The 16,638-nt window shown below is 38.6% G+C and overlaps 1 protein-coding gene across 1 annotated transcript in view; it reads left to right on the top strand.

Annotated features, from left to right (window-relative positions):
- The window catches only part of usta (uronyl 2-sulfotransferase a), a 136,992-nt gene that overhangs the window by 100,904 nt on the left and 19,450 nt on the right, over positions 1-16,638 (top strand). Inside the window, exons 4-5 of the mRNA XM_022665523.2 lie at positions 7,834-7,913; positions 8,085-8,238. Coding sequence (XP_022521244.2) covers positions 7,834-7,913; positions 8,085-8,238 — 234 coding nt within the window. The remainder of the gene's footprint in view (positions 1-7,833; positions 7,914-8,084; positions 8,239-16,638) is intronic.

Raw genomic sequence — 16,638 nt, forward strand, 5'->3', positions numbered from 1 at the left:
AGAGTTAGAGTGCAAAATGAAAGAAATTAAGAAATAGAGCATAGAGAAAGAAAGCATAACAATGAAAAAGTGAGAAACATCAGGAGTAAGGAAGAGATGAGAGATGACAAAACAAAGAAAAATGGAGAGTTTGCAAAGACTAAAAGTGAGAGATCAAGAATAAGTGAGACAAATATCTGAGTGAGACAAAAACAACAGAGAGAGAGAGAAAGAAAGAGAGAGAGAGAGGCTTTACAAACTTTACAAACCTTTATTAAACCATCAGTTAGGCAAAAGTATATTCATGCCTGGGGCTATTGAGACATTGTCAAAAAGAGAGTGACAGAAAGAGAGAAAGAGAGATAGAGCAGCAAAGAGACAGAGTTAGCGATACTTTGACTTCTCATTTTATTGAATAATTTCATGGACTAGCAGTTTACATGTTTGGAAAAATTCAAATTGATTCAGCAAAGAACAAAACAAGAAGCCACACCCACACACATAAATATTTCACCACGAAAATGTAAAAAACATGCCTGTTTCATCAGCAGAGGCAAAAGTTTCATTAACATAACCTTTTTCCTTAAAGCTAGGACCGTTATGAGTTCTTTAATAACAAACAAAATCAACCCTTTATACGAAACTCAGAACAGCCTTACACTGTCTGTGTTCTGACAGTCAGACTGTACTCCTCACTGCCAACTTAGGCTGACCAACTAACACATTACCCAGATAGCACTGTCACTCTGAGCTTTATCTGCATCCATAAATATTTAGAGAGCAGGTAAACAGAAAGCCTAATTCTCTCAGTGCTTGACCCAAAATCTTAAACAGGGGAAACAGCTGAGAACAGTCAGAAAACATGTGAAATATAGAATCAGGGTTATTACAGACGACGCAAAAACAACATTTGAGATCCCCAGAACTTTTAGGCAACAGGCTTTTGTACAGACGCCTCCGTAAAGGCCTCACACCCTTAAAACCTAGACATCTCCTCAACACCCTCACACAGTTTTTGATACAGCCTGGATTACCATCCACTGAGAATGCCAACTTCTGATAACTTTCTGTGGAGAGAAGCTGTCTTTCACTACTCGACCTCAGAAACACAAGCTTGAAGAAACAGCTCTGGAAAGGAGGCTTGCATCAAACCGCCAGCCAGAGCACAGTTTATGAAAGAATTGATGTTTGGCATCTGAGGGGATTTAAATGTGCCAGTTAGCCTATTGACTGATCTTTTAAATCTAAAACCAATTGGCTGTGTTAAAACTTCAGCTGATTGCCACTTCCCATCCTAGTTGTTAGAGAGAAGGAGAGAGGGCAAGAGAGAGACAGATAGAGAGTGTTAGAGAGAGATGCTTAGATTTTCTGGGAATGTATCCATGTCCCTGAGGCTGGTAGTTGTATGATGTTCAGTAAAGTGTGTGTTGCTGCAGTTAGTGGAGCAAAGAGATGGTTTATGTGTAAATGCTAATATTCAATAATGGTGTTTACTATGCTAAACTTTGTCTCTACTTGTACTGTTGGTCCTGCCGTGTGTGTGTTTGTGTGTGTTTATACTAAGGACTTTTCTATGGAGGATGTACAGAAAGAGCACCTATGCTTCAGGGAGCAGAAGTAACATGTTAATTTTAGTTATGGCTGTCAGAGCTAGAGCACAGCACTGATACCTACACTCCTGCTCTTTATTATTTAAGGACAAGTCTATACACTCTAGTCCATAAACAAATGAAAGAACTCTAAATTAAAAGTGCACAATTTTCTGTCACATTTTTCTCTTTCTTTCCATCTTTAGTGACTAATTGTAACACTCAGACACCCCCCAGAGACTGGTCAGTTTGTGGTTAACATGTTGCAGGACTTCAGTACAACCTGGTTGAACATTTTTGTATTTAAATATTAAAATAATTCAAACATGTAGCCCTTGTGTTGCCAAACAAATCTCATCAATGGAATACGACTGGTACTGTAGTACATAATTATTAATTAATTATAAAAATCATGTATCATGACAAATATTACATGTATTTTGTCATGTTTCATTCACTGTAAAATGTTTAACGTTTTCTGTTGTTATTAAAATGAAAATGAACATTTTACTTGATTTACTTGCTTTTGATTTAAATTGTGGTAAATGGATGTTTCTACACTGTTATTCTTTAGGCATTAAAAGGCAGATTTGACTGACTGACTGATTAAGAGCATGTGTGTCTGTGTGTGTGCACAACTGGACAGGTGTTATCTATCAGATGCTCGTATAACAGACTCTGTAGAGCACTGTTGCTTTCTGCACTGATGGCCCACACACACACACAAACACACACACACACCAGTTGTGTCTGGACAAACAGTCCATTACTCAATTACCATAAACACACCAATTACAGCATCAAAAACAATGTGTGCACGTGTGTATGTAGGTGTGTGTAAGCTTCACTCGCTAAAGGGGCCTGAAGCTAATTCTGCTTGTGGTTTTTGAAAACTAATAAAGTCTGAAAGTGCTGAAACAGCCACTACTTCCTCATTAGGAGAAGAAGAGTTATGAATATGAAAATATATTAAAGTAAGAAGATATAATAGTGTGATATTGTGTCAGTGAAATGCAAAGACAGATGACTATACTGGAGTCTAAGCCAGCAGATTGTGGTTTGTGGGCAGTGGACTTTTATTAATTGGTGAATAACTTTTCTTCTGTTTTTAACTCTTCCCACTGCTGCCTCAGCTGTTCTGTTCACAAATGTTTTTTTTTTTTAGACTGGGGTAGTGACCGTTTTCCCAGCTTCATAAATCACCTGTAGTGAACCTTAAGAAAAAATCTACTGTGAGGACAGGAGGGGGCTGTTGATAATGTAAAAATGTCTCTCCCCATTATATATATATATATATATATATATATATATATATATATATATATATATATATATATATATACATATAAACAATTAAATGGAAAAAAAGGGGACATGAATAAACAAAAATTTAAATGAGAAATTTCCAGATGGAATATTTTACACACTGGGTCATAGTGTAGAAACAGTATGATATTAAATGTATTTGATGTTAGTTGAAAAGTCCCATGGAAAGTTGTGGATTGGAGCTTGACAGTTCGTTCAGCTCAGTGATCCCCACAGTTTTTTTCTAACTGGTTAAGACTCAACTCCATTAAAATACTAAGCAGGCATCACCCCAGTAGTCTGGAAAGTGTTGGTCAAATGAAGTCTCATCCCTCCTGTGTAGTTTATGTGGAGGCTTATGTATAGACCTAGCCATATTTAGCTTCTAAATAATACAAAGGTAAGTGGAAATCCCCACAGAAGTACAAATGTGTGTGTGTGTGTGTGTGTGTGTGTGTGTGTGTGTGTGTGGAGGGAGTGTGTAGCATTTCTGTGTAGCTCCAGGGCTCTTTCTCACACTGTGGCCTCAATTAGAAAGTCTTAGAGGCTTATAGCTGGTAGGTGGTCAAGCGGCCTAGAGCGATGTGTGGAATTTCAGAGACTTCTCCTGTTTCTTTGTTGACTGTCTCTGTTTTAATAAAACCCTTCCGCTCTCCTCTTTCCCCCTCACTAAGCCCAGTTCCATCACCAGCTTTAGTGTTTACTGAGTTAATGGTTTAGTAAAGACACTTACCTTGCATTCAGGCAACCAGAGTGTCCTGTTTTGTTGCTCCTTTTATTTCAGTTGTTCAGGTTTGGGACCCAGACAAACTGGGGGCTCCTTACTAGGTTATTACAACAGCAGAACCTTACTACAATGCTAGATTGTAGCTAAGATTCTAGACAAGGTTGTAAAAAAATACTGTTCATCATCAGAAACCCAAAAGAATCTCTATACTTCATTATATCTAAACTATACACTGTTTTTCAAAGGTCCTTTCTTTTTCATTAAAAGCCATGGTCGCTAAAGGACTGTTATAACTCAAAGATAGATACAACTCTATATGGTATCTTAACGGGACAGTGGTGGCTCAGAGATTAGAGCACTTGGTCATCCATGACAAAGTTGGCCTTGAGCAAGGCCCCAATCTGAAGTGTACTTACATCTGAGTGTATGTGTGTGTTCACTGCATGGATGGATTAAAGACAAAGGCCAAATTCCACCTGTCCCCAGCACAAGTATGGTGTATATGGGTGTCTCTGTCTTAAAAAAGGTATTGAAAGGGTTTCACAATTGTTACTAGTCAAAGAACCCCCTTTTCGGTTTTGAATAAGAATCCTTTAGTGTTGTCCTTGTAATCATTAAGTAATGCAAGACTTAAGTGTATAGTTCTGAAGGCCTGTGGTTTGATTTGGTGCAGTCATGGGTTATTAATGTGAGTTAGTGTGGATTGTTCGTAGACTCCTAGACCCTCACAGGTCTTGACACAAGTCTTTTCTGCTTGTTTCATTGGAGCTGTTTTTTGAGATGGTATCAGACAACTCTCTTTAGCAGCCACAGGCACACAGGAAGTGATCCAGGTGATGTCACTACCTGTGGCTGCTGTGGTTGTATACTTTGGCTGTACAACATAGAACAAGACTGATTAAAGACAAGAAACATGAGCAGGAACATCCAGACCTCATTACAGGTGCCTTACCGAGAGAGACTCTGAGACTGTGTGTAAGAGAGAGGAGTGTGGGTGAGAGAGAAAGAAAGTATGAAACACAGTGGCTTTTGTGTGTTGGAAACTTTTTATTATCATTTACATATTTAACTATTTGTTTGTTATAAATGTAAACACCAATTGTTTGTTTGTCTTATATAAATACAGTTGCTAAAAAAAGTATGTAAACCATGTGGGATTACTTGGATTTCTGCATAAATTGGTCATTAAATGTGTTCTGATCTTCATCTAAGTCACAACAATAGACAAACACAGTCTGCTTAACCTTTGTGTGATCTTAACATTCTGATTACTCCCCTTGTCCTACGGGTCAAAAATGACCCGCCCTACCAAAACCCCAAAGTAAAGCAGCCAAATTTAAGGTCATCCCACAGCATCTCAAAAAGAATCAGGTCAGTCTTCAGTTTGTTTTTCTTTACTTATTCAGAGGTTGGACTTGCTGGGGTGTTTTGGATCATTGTCCTGCTGCAGAGCCCAAGTTCATTTCAACTTGAGGTCATTGAACTTTTTAGTAAACAGTGGAATTCATGGTTACATTTATGGTTTCATTCATTAAGGTATGCTGACTTGAACTGAGGCAAGTGAGGTCTGCAGTTCTTTGGATGTTGTTGTGGGGACTTTTGTGACCACTTGGAAGAGTCATCACTGAGCTCTTGGGGTGATTTTGGTCAGCCGGCCACTAGTGGGACGGTTTACCACTGTTCCATGTCTTCGCCATTTGTGAACAATGGCTTTCACTGTTGTTTGCTGTGACTTTAAAAATGTCTTTATAACCTTTATTGGTATGATGTCTTGCTTTTGAGTATCTTTTGTTTGCTTCGTTTTGTAAGGCAGGTCCTAGTTAAGTGATGTCTTGATTGAGAACAGGTGTGGCAATAATCAGTCCTGGGTGTGGCTAGAAAATTAAACTCAGTTGTGATAAACCAGTTAAGTTATGTTTTAACCAGGCAGGGCAGTCACTTTTTCACACAGTGCCATGTAGGTTTGGATTATTTTCTTCCTTAATAATAAACACCTTTATTTAAAAAAACGTGTTTTGTATTTGACTAATATTTAATTTTGTTTGATGATCTGAAACATTTAACAGTTACAAACATGCAAAAAAGTAAGAATTCATGAAGGGGCAGAACATTTTTTCACACTGTATATACATATACATACACCGTATATGATCATACTTGTTGTACTTGTATGTAAATTTGTCATTTATATAATGTAAGTAAAACAAACTGAAATAGAGAGGGAAACAGAAAATGAGAGAGAGCAATAGGGATAGAACAATGGGGACATGAGAGAGGAAAATAAAAAGAGTGAAAGAAAGGAGAGAAAGACAGGAAGAAGCTGGGAGAACAAATCTAGGAGAGAGAGAAAGATGAAAAAGAGAATTGGAAAAAAGTGAATAAATAAGAGAGAGGGAGAGAGAGAGAGAGAGAGAGAGAGAGAGAAAGAGAGATAGGATGCAGGAGACATTTAGAGTGAACGCCTAAAGGAGAGAGATGGAGATGGAGTATGATGGAGTGTAATGGTGGGGGGTGGGGGTGGGGGTGCTGGTAAAAAAACACAATTTTTAGGCCTTGTACAGGGAAGGAAAAACCTCAGCAGATTGCAGCCGGTGTTGAGATGGAGATATGACATCACGACCCAGAGGGACTTGTTTTTAAATGGAACCTTCTGGAACTCAATCGTCAGCTGAAGCCCTGCAATGTTGCACCACACATGAACCCAGAAACAGTGCAGGGTGTGTGTGTGTGTGTGTGTTTAGCATTTTGTATAAATTCAGAGACAGTGGGCTCCAGTACATGCAACTGTGGCTTGTTAAGGTACATTAGCAGAAAAACAAGAAAAGTCTCATTAGATGACTTAAGCCTTTCCACTGTATGACGTCAGCACAAGCAGCTTTTTTCACTGTGGTTCCTGAAGGGGCTGATTGGGGTGATCTGAAGCATCTGAAAATAAGTAATTAATCCATCATGGTGACTGACTGGCATAAGTGTTTTGTCATGGCTTAGAATTGTGGGTAATGTGACTATGTTGCAGTCAACCTGTTTACAGAATAAAGAAATGTTTGTACAGGTTGAGGACTGGGCTCAAAAGAGTGTTTTCTACTTGGAAAATGTGAAGCAAAAAATTATTAGAGATGTGTTGCCTGAACAGTAGTGAGTATGTGGTAAATTACATCAGTGAAGATAGACTAGGAGGAAAAACAAACAAAATGAGGAGAAGGAATAAGTTAAACAGTATAAAAATATGTGATGTTGGATTTTTTCATGAATGTAATCTAATAAAACCAGAAATGTGAACAAGATAACAAATGAATGAAAATATAATGCTATTACGAACACCTGTGTCCCTATTGATCATAGAGTTATTTAATCAGTAGTGCAATAAATATAATCATCCATATGAGTCAACAGCTTCAGGTCGTGCTTAAACCAACTATCACAATTTTGGAAAAATTATATTGAACGTTTTTTAAAGTTGCATGGTTGTTGGAACCAGGCCAGGCAGACTGGTTCTAATATTTCTGCTGATCTCCTCAGAGCCTCAGTGTATAAAGGCAATTAAAACTTATTAATTATGGTCAAAGAGATCAGTTTAAACCAACATTAGTTCAACAGTAACTCGGGTAACTACTCTCTACAGTTGTGATGAACAGAAATCTCAGGATACACAACATGATGAACATTGAGGTGAATGAATTATAGCAACAAAGGAATGTTACACCTCTATAAAACAAGAACAGAAAGCTGAAGCTGCAGTGGATACATACTCACCAAATCTGGACAGTTGCAGTGTAGAAATATGGAAATAGAAAAAAGTTGGTTGGTCTGATGAATAAGGTTTTCTGTTAAGGTTCACTGGCACCAACTGCTTGAATTCAGTGACCCAATCTACCTTATTCCAACGGTCTAGACTGGTTGAGTTTGTATAAGAGTATTGGGAATGTTTTTTTGGACACTTACCAAACAATCAGTCATGGCTTGAATATCACAGAGTAATTGTGAGTATTGTTGATGACCATGTGCATCAATCTATGGACACAATTCAACCATCTCCTAATGGTTACTTCCAGCATGATGAAGACCCAAATCTCTTAAACTGGGTTTAATGAACATCAGCCATAACCCTGTTTGGCACCCCAGTGCCAAGCCACTGGAGGGAAATTGACGGTGACTAAATTGGAGAGAACTCACCACTTGCACTAAACAGATGCTTTTGACTGCTTGTGTAACGTAGTTTTTGGCATTTTTCAGGTGGAGTTGATGAGAAATATTAGCACCATACCACAGCCCTTCCTCTACACTAGACATGTTCACTTCCTCAACTTCACGAGGTGAGCCTCCTTCTCCTGGTTTTCTCTTACTAAAGCTGATTAATGTGTTTGTATTAATTAACATTTATCTACAGTAGGATTAAAATTAGGTTTTAAAAAATGTATATAATATAATATAATGATATGAAATCAAATATTATACTGTATAAAGTCTCTCCTTCCCTTTCTCAGGTTTAGGATAGAGCAGCCCGTCTACATAAACATCATCAGGGATCCTATTAACCGTTTCCTTTCTAACTACTTTTTCCGGCGTTTCGGGGACTGGAGGGGTGAACAGAACCACTTGATTCGGACGCCCCGCATGAAGGACGACGAGAGATACCTGGTCAGTTGCTTTTCTTATCTGTTCTCTCCTGTACTCCTCTCCTTCTTCTCCTCCCCACACTTTCTCTACTGCCCCCTGCTCTCTATTTCTTTCTTCTGGTTCTCTCATTTCTGTCTTATATGACAGAGCCAAAGCCTACAGGGATGCATCAGGAATCAGCGTGGTTTTAGAGGAGTTCTTGAGAAGGACAGCTTTTTGTTAAGGGCTGGTTATGAATGCTAATGTTTTTTGGAGTGTGGATGTAAGTGCATTAGAGTTCAGCTCAGTACAGGAGAACAGGGCTGGGTTGAGGCCAGTGGCCTCAGGCACAGGAGGGGAATGGATATTAATGGATAAGTTTATATCCCTGTAGTAGGCTTGTGCTCTTCAGTTGAGTGGCTTCCTAATAAAGAGTCCTCTAATGACATGATTTAATACTTAGGCCCACAGACACAGCACTCGTAAGCATTCATTAATGACTAATTAGAAAAGTTAGCAATATCCCCTTGACCTGCATGCTGTTAGAGACCACCTTTAGTCTGTAAGAAACAAGGGAGGCAATCAGTACAAACAATGTATTTTACGTTTTGCTTTTAAATGGTTTGCAAACCAAAGGTAGACTATTAGTGCCAACCACTAGTGCACACCATAAAAGCCAGGAAGAGACAGAGCAGAAAACGACAATTGCCTGTAAGTCTTTCTGAAAAATATATATATAAAATAAGCTGTACCACCTATCTACAACCATGGATCCTATAACACCACCTTAGCAACCACCTAGCAACACCTTAACAACACTGTAGCAACCACCTAGAAACAATTTAACAACACAATAGCAACCACCAAGCAGGAGGGAAATAGAGGCTTTTTTGAACAGTATAAAAAGAACTACTGATGGTTTGAAGGGCAGAGGTTCTAAAACAGTGCAAATAGTGAGAGAAAGTTTAAAAGGGAAAATGTTCTAGAACAGGGAGGTTGCTGTAAATTACTGGAAAGGTAGTTGTTCTATTACTGTGAAAAAAGTGGGAGACATTTTTTCTAAAACAGTTGTAACAAGAAAAATGTTATAGAAGATTTAAAATATCTATATATTCTAGAACACTTCTAGAAATGATTAAAAAGGTAGATGTAAAAGAGAATAGAAAGGGTAGATGATCTGTAACTGTGGGGTTAACGATAAAATGTATAGTTTTTAATAAAGTAAAGGGGAACAATTCTGTAACAGTGAGATCAAAAAGAAAGTCATAGAAAGGTTTGAAATTTGAAATATTCTAGAACAGTGAGAATAGGATAGACTTTTCTAGAAAGGGTTGGATTGGAAGATGTTCTATAACAGTGAGAATGGGATGGACTTTTCTAGAAATAATGGGAATGGGAAATATGTTTTTGGAACGTTTTGAAAGGAGAAATAGTTTAGAACAGTGGGAATGAGAAAGACAGTTCTATCAGGCAGGCACAGTCAGTATCAGCCATCTAATTTGCGTGGTAGGAAATTGATTCACCACCTCTGGTTTTAGCAGATCAGTATTGTTGCTGTGTTATGTTGTGGTTTTTGCATCGTTCTCATATTACCGCAGTGGAAAGCCACTGAAAACACTTGCTGCAGCTAAAAAAGAAATCCGTCAGAGGGACTGTGAGACTTGGCACAGAGCTTTTTATTTGGAGGAGCCCAGCCCTGGAGCCAGATTCGTTCTTGGCCGCAATTGAAGTCTGGTCTTGTTCAGAGACAAATCAGAATCAACGGCTCATTTCTTTCAGTCTTGATTCCATTAGAAGGAATGCACAATGCTGCGATGACTATTTTACTGCAAATGAGCAGCATGCTTTGGTTGTTTAAACTCTAACAGACTCACATACTGTACATGACATGAATAAAAAAACATGCTCAGAGTCTTGTTCAGTCTTCTCACAGATTCTCATATAAATATGGTCTCGCTGATCTGAAAGCCAAGAACACTGTGGGGAACTGGTCAACGTCAAAACACTCTTCACATCATGTGTGTTCATTTGTGTTTGGGAGAATGTGCGTAAGGGAAAAAAGGGGCAGAAACTTGGGGTAAAATGAAAGATTTTTTATGCAGTTTAACAGGTCAACAAGTATAATGTGCTTTTATATTCATTTTAATTAAAAAAAATATAGATAATTTCCAAGATTCACTGTTTGTACATGATTGTACAATCAGTACAATTACTGATTTTGTGTAAATTCTTTAAACGTTAATAGAATTCTTATCCATTTTATTTAAATTACTTCATGATGACTGCAGTATAGCTATTTTAAAGCATGTATATAACAAAGTGAGAGCTAACCAGGCAAAAGCACATTCTTCACATTGTGGGATTAGTTGGAACACATTGTTAGAAGAGAAACTGTGTTTGTGCCCATATCCCCCAAATTCAGTCAGGGAAGATGAAAGTGTGTAGATGCAAATTAACCATTTTAGATCCCTGTAGTTAAATGTAGCATGTAAACATTGTTAAAGTTTCAAAGCTGACTATTCTCTCCTCACTCCATATATAGTGAGCTGCAGATACGGTGTATTTAGAATTCATTGTTTTTGTGTTACACAGGCCCACACACTGCTGCCCACTGAGTTTACTGCAGCTCATATAGCGACTCACACTGACACTATTTCAGTGTTTCAGTGAAGGGTGATTTTTCAGTGAGGCCCAATCACAGAACAGCCAGTACGCTTCTTTATGTGTATATATCAGTTTTAAAGGAACAGTTTTCAAAACAGCTTGTTATATACACTGACAATTTTAATTAAATCTAATAATAGTCTTTCCGTGTAAGTTGTGAGGTGTTATCTTGTTTAAGGTGTTTTTGAGTGTGAACACTATTTAGCTTGAATTACGGGAGTTGGAGTAAGACCTAATGGTGGGTGCCAGATGGAGTGATCATTTAACTTTTCAAAGTTGTGCGGGTGTGTTTAACACAATGCCACATGTGTACTGGAATACATAAGTGAGGCCATTATCAATAGGGAAGTCTCAATCACATTTTTTACTCACATTATTTGATTCCTAATCCGATACTTTGGAAATGCCAAAGACAACTTTTAGCACAAAACCAGTACTAAATAGCCATATAAATGATTTCCATTTAAATATACATATTTCCTTAAATAAAGAACTAAAAACAACAACAATTCTGTAATTAATCATAATTAAGATGATGATAATTTTTTTCATTGGTAATTCATTTTTAATAAGTTCCCTGTATTGTTGAGAGGGAGACAGTAACAATAGTGTAGTTCGCTTTAGGCCTGACAGAATAGATTTACACTAGGCTATTTTACTGTATTATAATAGGCTAGATTTGATGCTTTTCAAATTAGTTGGAGGAAATAAACGCTAGTGTATCTCCATATATTTCATGTTTTTGCCAAATTCCACCTCAGAAAAAAAATGTGTGTGTGTGTGTGTGTGAGTGAGAGAGAGAGAGAGAGAGAGAGAGACAGAGAGAGAGAAAGAGAGAGAGAGAGAGAGAAAGAGAGAGAGAGAGAGAGACAATGTGCAGCGTGGTCCGTGTACATTTTGACAGTTTGATTCTTGGACTGAATAGAGAGCTGAAGAAATTAAAAAAACGGTTCGTTTTTTCGTTTTTTGGTTTGAACACACAAAAACAGAAACGGGAATTCAGTCCGAATATTGGTTTTCTCCTTTGGGTCTACAAAACGAACTTACGGCTCATTATTTTGATTGCGAAATATGGGCGGGCTTAAATCGCGCCTCCTACCACATTGGTTAGTCTGAGAGATCACGTGTTCGCAGCCGCTACGTTCCGATATAATAAAAGTCCCGAATTGTCAGGTGTCAGTAATTATGACCGCAAGAATATTATCAGTGTCTAGATTTGCGTGCAAAGATTTTCTCCAGTCTGACTGAATTCATTCCGATTACAGAATCTGACTAAAGTGTTTGTACACGCTATTCATCTGAGGAAAAACGATATTTATATGTAACAGGAATGTACGCTGTAAAAGTAATAGAGCCCAAAATGATACACGTGTACTGATTTTTCTCTGTACCTGGATATTTTGTTTAAATTAATTATATTATTACATTCATACATTTAAATGTAATATGGTCAAACCATTGTTCATCTTCTGTACTACACACTCATGAACTAGGTACCAGTCCCACCATGCATGACAAAAAAAACCTTTGGATGAAATTTATGGTGGAAGTAAGTCTGCTAAAAAATCCAGCTCTTTACCTGGCAATACAGATTTTACATTGAGAGGTTATAGTTTATAATTATAGTTTTTGTTTTTTTCCATAAACAATTGTTTATAATTTCTTATATTATTATTTATTATGTTGCAGGTATATCAATCGGACGATAAAAAAAAACATGGAATTTAGGTTTAAAAGGTGACATATGCTATTATTTGCTGTCTGTCCTTCAAGAGAAAAGTGCAGTGTCATTTCCTCCTTTGCCTCAATGATGATATCATAAAAGCCAATTTTTAATTTTATAGGGGGTAAATTGAGTGTGACCGCACAGCCGGCCCAATGCATACTCAAATTATGCGGAGGCTTAGGGGCCCTAACGCCACCAGGGGGCACACCAAGAGCACCAAGACACCATGATTAAAAATACATGTTTTAAAATAACGTTAAATAATACAAATGAAATGGTACGACGGCGTTTTAGAGCCATACAAAAAAAAACAGTTCACTCCGAGAATAAAGACATAATATTACGAGAGTAAAGAGTAATATTACGAGAATAAATCGTGTATAAATGCATAATGTTATGAGAATAAAGACGTAATATTACGAGAATAAAGTAGTAATATTACGAGAATAAAGTCGTAGCATTTTAAGGGAAATGTAGTTCTAACTGCGTGGGTTCAGGGCCGGAGTGGGCCCCTTTTTGAGCCCGGGAGTTTCATGTCCAAATCCAGCCCATATATTCCATGGAGCAGGAATTTGAATAAATAAAACAGCAGCTAGCTCTTACAATGCCTTTTTATTGCATATAAGTACAAGTATATGTTGGTAAGATAACAGAACACCCTTCACTTAAACATGTTTCATTCAAAATTAAATCAGATAAATATTTAAAAGGTAAAAAATTATAATTTTATGAATTAATATTACTTAGAAGTAGTGCTTTTTTATATCACGATAACGATATATATGATGATATACCACATTTATATAAATCAATTATAAATAAATTAACAAATACGAAAATGAAGGTATATCTGTAATTTCAGTTCGTTTTAGTTTTTCTTTTATTTACCATTTTAATTAGTTTCAGTTAAGGAGAAGTTTCGTTAACAATAAGACTTGGTTATTTAGCTATATTGTGATTATCATGCCATAGCTTTATATAAAATTAAAATAGTATTAAAAAACAGATGAATACATCACAGACTCTTTCCTGGAGCCCGACCAGCCGAGGCAAGTGATGAGCTCATCCGCGAGTTTAAAGCTCAGCAGGTGGATTAATGAGTGTGCGGCTTGCAGGGATCTGGCGCTAATTCTACTGCTTTGGGGCTGCATGACGTTCAGTCTCTCAGCCTGCAAGTCAGACTGCAGTTTCAGCATATAAATCAGGTGCGTTTTTGTACAGGACAAACCATTCAAACATGCGGATGAGCTCTCAGCACCCGATAATTAAAAAAAAATCACACAGTGTCTGTCTGGCTTAAAATAGTTAGATACAGCTATTAAATGAATAAATCAACATTCATTTAAAAGACCAGGGAGACGTTCTGTATGCTAACAAGCTAGAAGCTAATAAGCTTATAACAACATTTAATAAAAACAGACAAATACACTGCTCAAAAAAATAAAGGGAACACTCAAATAACACATCCTAGATCTGAATGAATGAAATATTCTCATTGAATACTTTGTTCTGTACAAAGTTGAATGTGCTGACAACAAAATCACACAAAAATCATCAATGGAAATCAAATTTATTAACCAATGGAGGCCTGGATTTGGAGCCACACACAAAATTATAGTGAAAAAACACACTACAGGCTGATCCAACTTTAATGTAATGTCCTTAAAACAAGTCAAAATGAGGCTCAGTATTGTGTGTGGCCTACACGTGCCTGTATGACCTCCCTACAACGCCTGGGCATGCTCCTGATGAGGTGGCGGATGGTCTCCTGAGGGATCTCCTCCCAGACCTGGACTAAAGCATCCGCCAACTCCTGGACAGTCTGTGGTGCAACGTGACGTTGGTGGATGGAGCGAGACATGATGTCCCAGATGTGCTCAATCGGATTCAGTTCTGGGGAACGGGCGGGCCAGTCCATAGCTTCAATGCCTTCATCTTGCAGGAACTGCTGACACACTCCAGCCACATGAGGTCTAGCATTGTCCTGCATTAGGAGGAACCCAGGGCCAACCGCACCAGCATATGGTCTCACAAGGGGTCTGAGGATCTCATCTCGGTACCTAATGGCAGTCAGGCTACCTCTGGTGAGCACATGGAGGGCTGTGCGGCCCTCCAAAGAAATGCCACCCCACACCATTACTGACCCACTGCCAAAACGGTCATGCTGAAGGATGTTGCAGGCAGCAGACCGCTCTCCACGGCGTCTCCAGACTCTGTCACGTCTGTCATGTGCTCAGTGTGAACCTGCTTTCATCTGTGAAGAGCACAAGGCGCCAGTGGCGAATTTGCCAATCATGGTGTTCTCTGGCAAATGCCAAGCGTCCTGCACGGTGTTGGGCTGTGAGCACAACCCCCATCTGTGGATGTCGGGCCCTCATACCATCCTCATGGAGTCGGTTTCTAACCGTTTGTGCAGACACATGCACATTTGTGGCCTGCTGGAGGTAATTTTGCAGGGCTCTGGCAGTGCTCCTCCTGTTCCTTCTTGCACAAAGGCGGAGGTAGCGGTCCTGCTGCTGGGTTGTTGCCCTCCTACGGCCTCCTCCACGTCTCCTGGTGTACTGGCCTGTCCCCTGGTAGCGCCTCCAGCCTCTAGACACTACGCTGACAGACACAGCAAACCTTCTTGCCACAGCTCGCATTGATGTGCCATCCTGGATGAGCTGCACTACCTGAGCCACTTGTGTGGGTTGTAGAGTCCGTCTCATGCTACCACGAGTGTGAAAGCACCACCAACATTCAAAACTGACCAAAACATCAGCCAGACAGCATAGGTTCTGAGAAGTGGTCTGTGGTCCCCACCTGCAGAACCACTCCTTTATTGAGTGTGTCTTGCTAATTGCCAATAATTTCCACCTGTTGTCTATTCCATTTGCACAACAGCAGGTGAAATTGATTGTCAATCAGTGTTGCTTCCTAAGTGGACAGTTTAATTTCACAGAAGTTTGATTTACTTGGAGTTATATTGTGTTATTTGAGTGTTCCCTTTATTTTTTTGAGCAGTGTATATATAAAATAGGAAAATAACCAGCTAAACTAAGCTCAAAATGCTAAATGAATTATAATCTAACGAATTCAAAAAGATCAAAACGAAATCGTGAATCCTCAAAGCAGTAGCTTAAAGACAGAATATAAAGCTTTACCAGATTCAAAATTATGAATCATAATTCTAATAAACAAGGCATATTTCGCCCTAAATGTTTATTTCCTGAAAGAACATACAGCTAAATAGGCTAGATACTGAAAAGATAGAGATTCTAGGCTTTAAAATGGCATATTGGGTGTCCATAATTATTCATAGACACAGCAAGATATCAATTACGACATATTTCTGGCCCACCGGCGGGCTGACAATTCAAGATTATTTCCATATCTCTGTTTACCGGCTGCAGCTGGAGTCTGTCCTCTGGAAAACAAGTTTGTTAATTTTAAACATTTGGCAGCTTCTTCTTCCATCTTCTTTCTTTTTTTAATCTGGCCTTGTCGGCTCCACCTTGCCTCTTTTTACCCTCCATCAGAGCCGACTGACGCTCAAGTGCTACAAGTGCATTGAGCTGTCCAGTGACAGTCTATTAGAAGCAGTTTAAGAAATGAGGACTGGCTTTAGTTATTTGGTGCTAGCCTTTCTTCTTTGTGTTGGTAGAATCCTAGATAATAAGAGGGAACTGGAATGGACAAAGTTTGGGATAAATTTGGTAATTGCATGGAAATATTTGTTTTTTTTTAATTTTGTGATGGCTAGAAAGTCCCATATCTTAGTCAAGAGAAGGGGGAATAAGCTCTCCATAGAGCATCCTAGATAAACCTGATATGGCAGTAGAGTGTTAAAAGGAGCTGGAGATCCACTGCAGCACTGTTGTCTGATGAACAGAACCAGGATGGGTCACAGCGGCTTGTGAAGAGCGATGCATTTAGACAGTTTAAGAGCTGCTGGTAGGAAGAAGCATGTTAGTGTGACTTACTTAAGCAGATATGCACACTAGAGACTGGGATCTCTGCAGCCGCTTCAGGCTTTTAAAGACTTTGTCTGAAAGTTTTCCACTTATACCATT

Source organism: Astyanax mexicanus, chromosome 1, assembly GCF_023375975.1.
Source record: "Astyanax mexicanus isolate ESR-SI-001 chromosome 1, AstMex3_surface, whole genome shotgun sequence".
In the NCBI taxonomy this organism is placed as follows: domain Eukaryota; kingdom Metazoa; phylum Chordata; class Actinopteri; order Characiformes; family Acestrorhamphidae; genus Astyanax; species Astyanax mexicanus.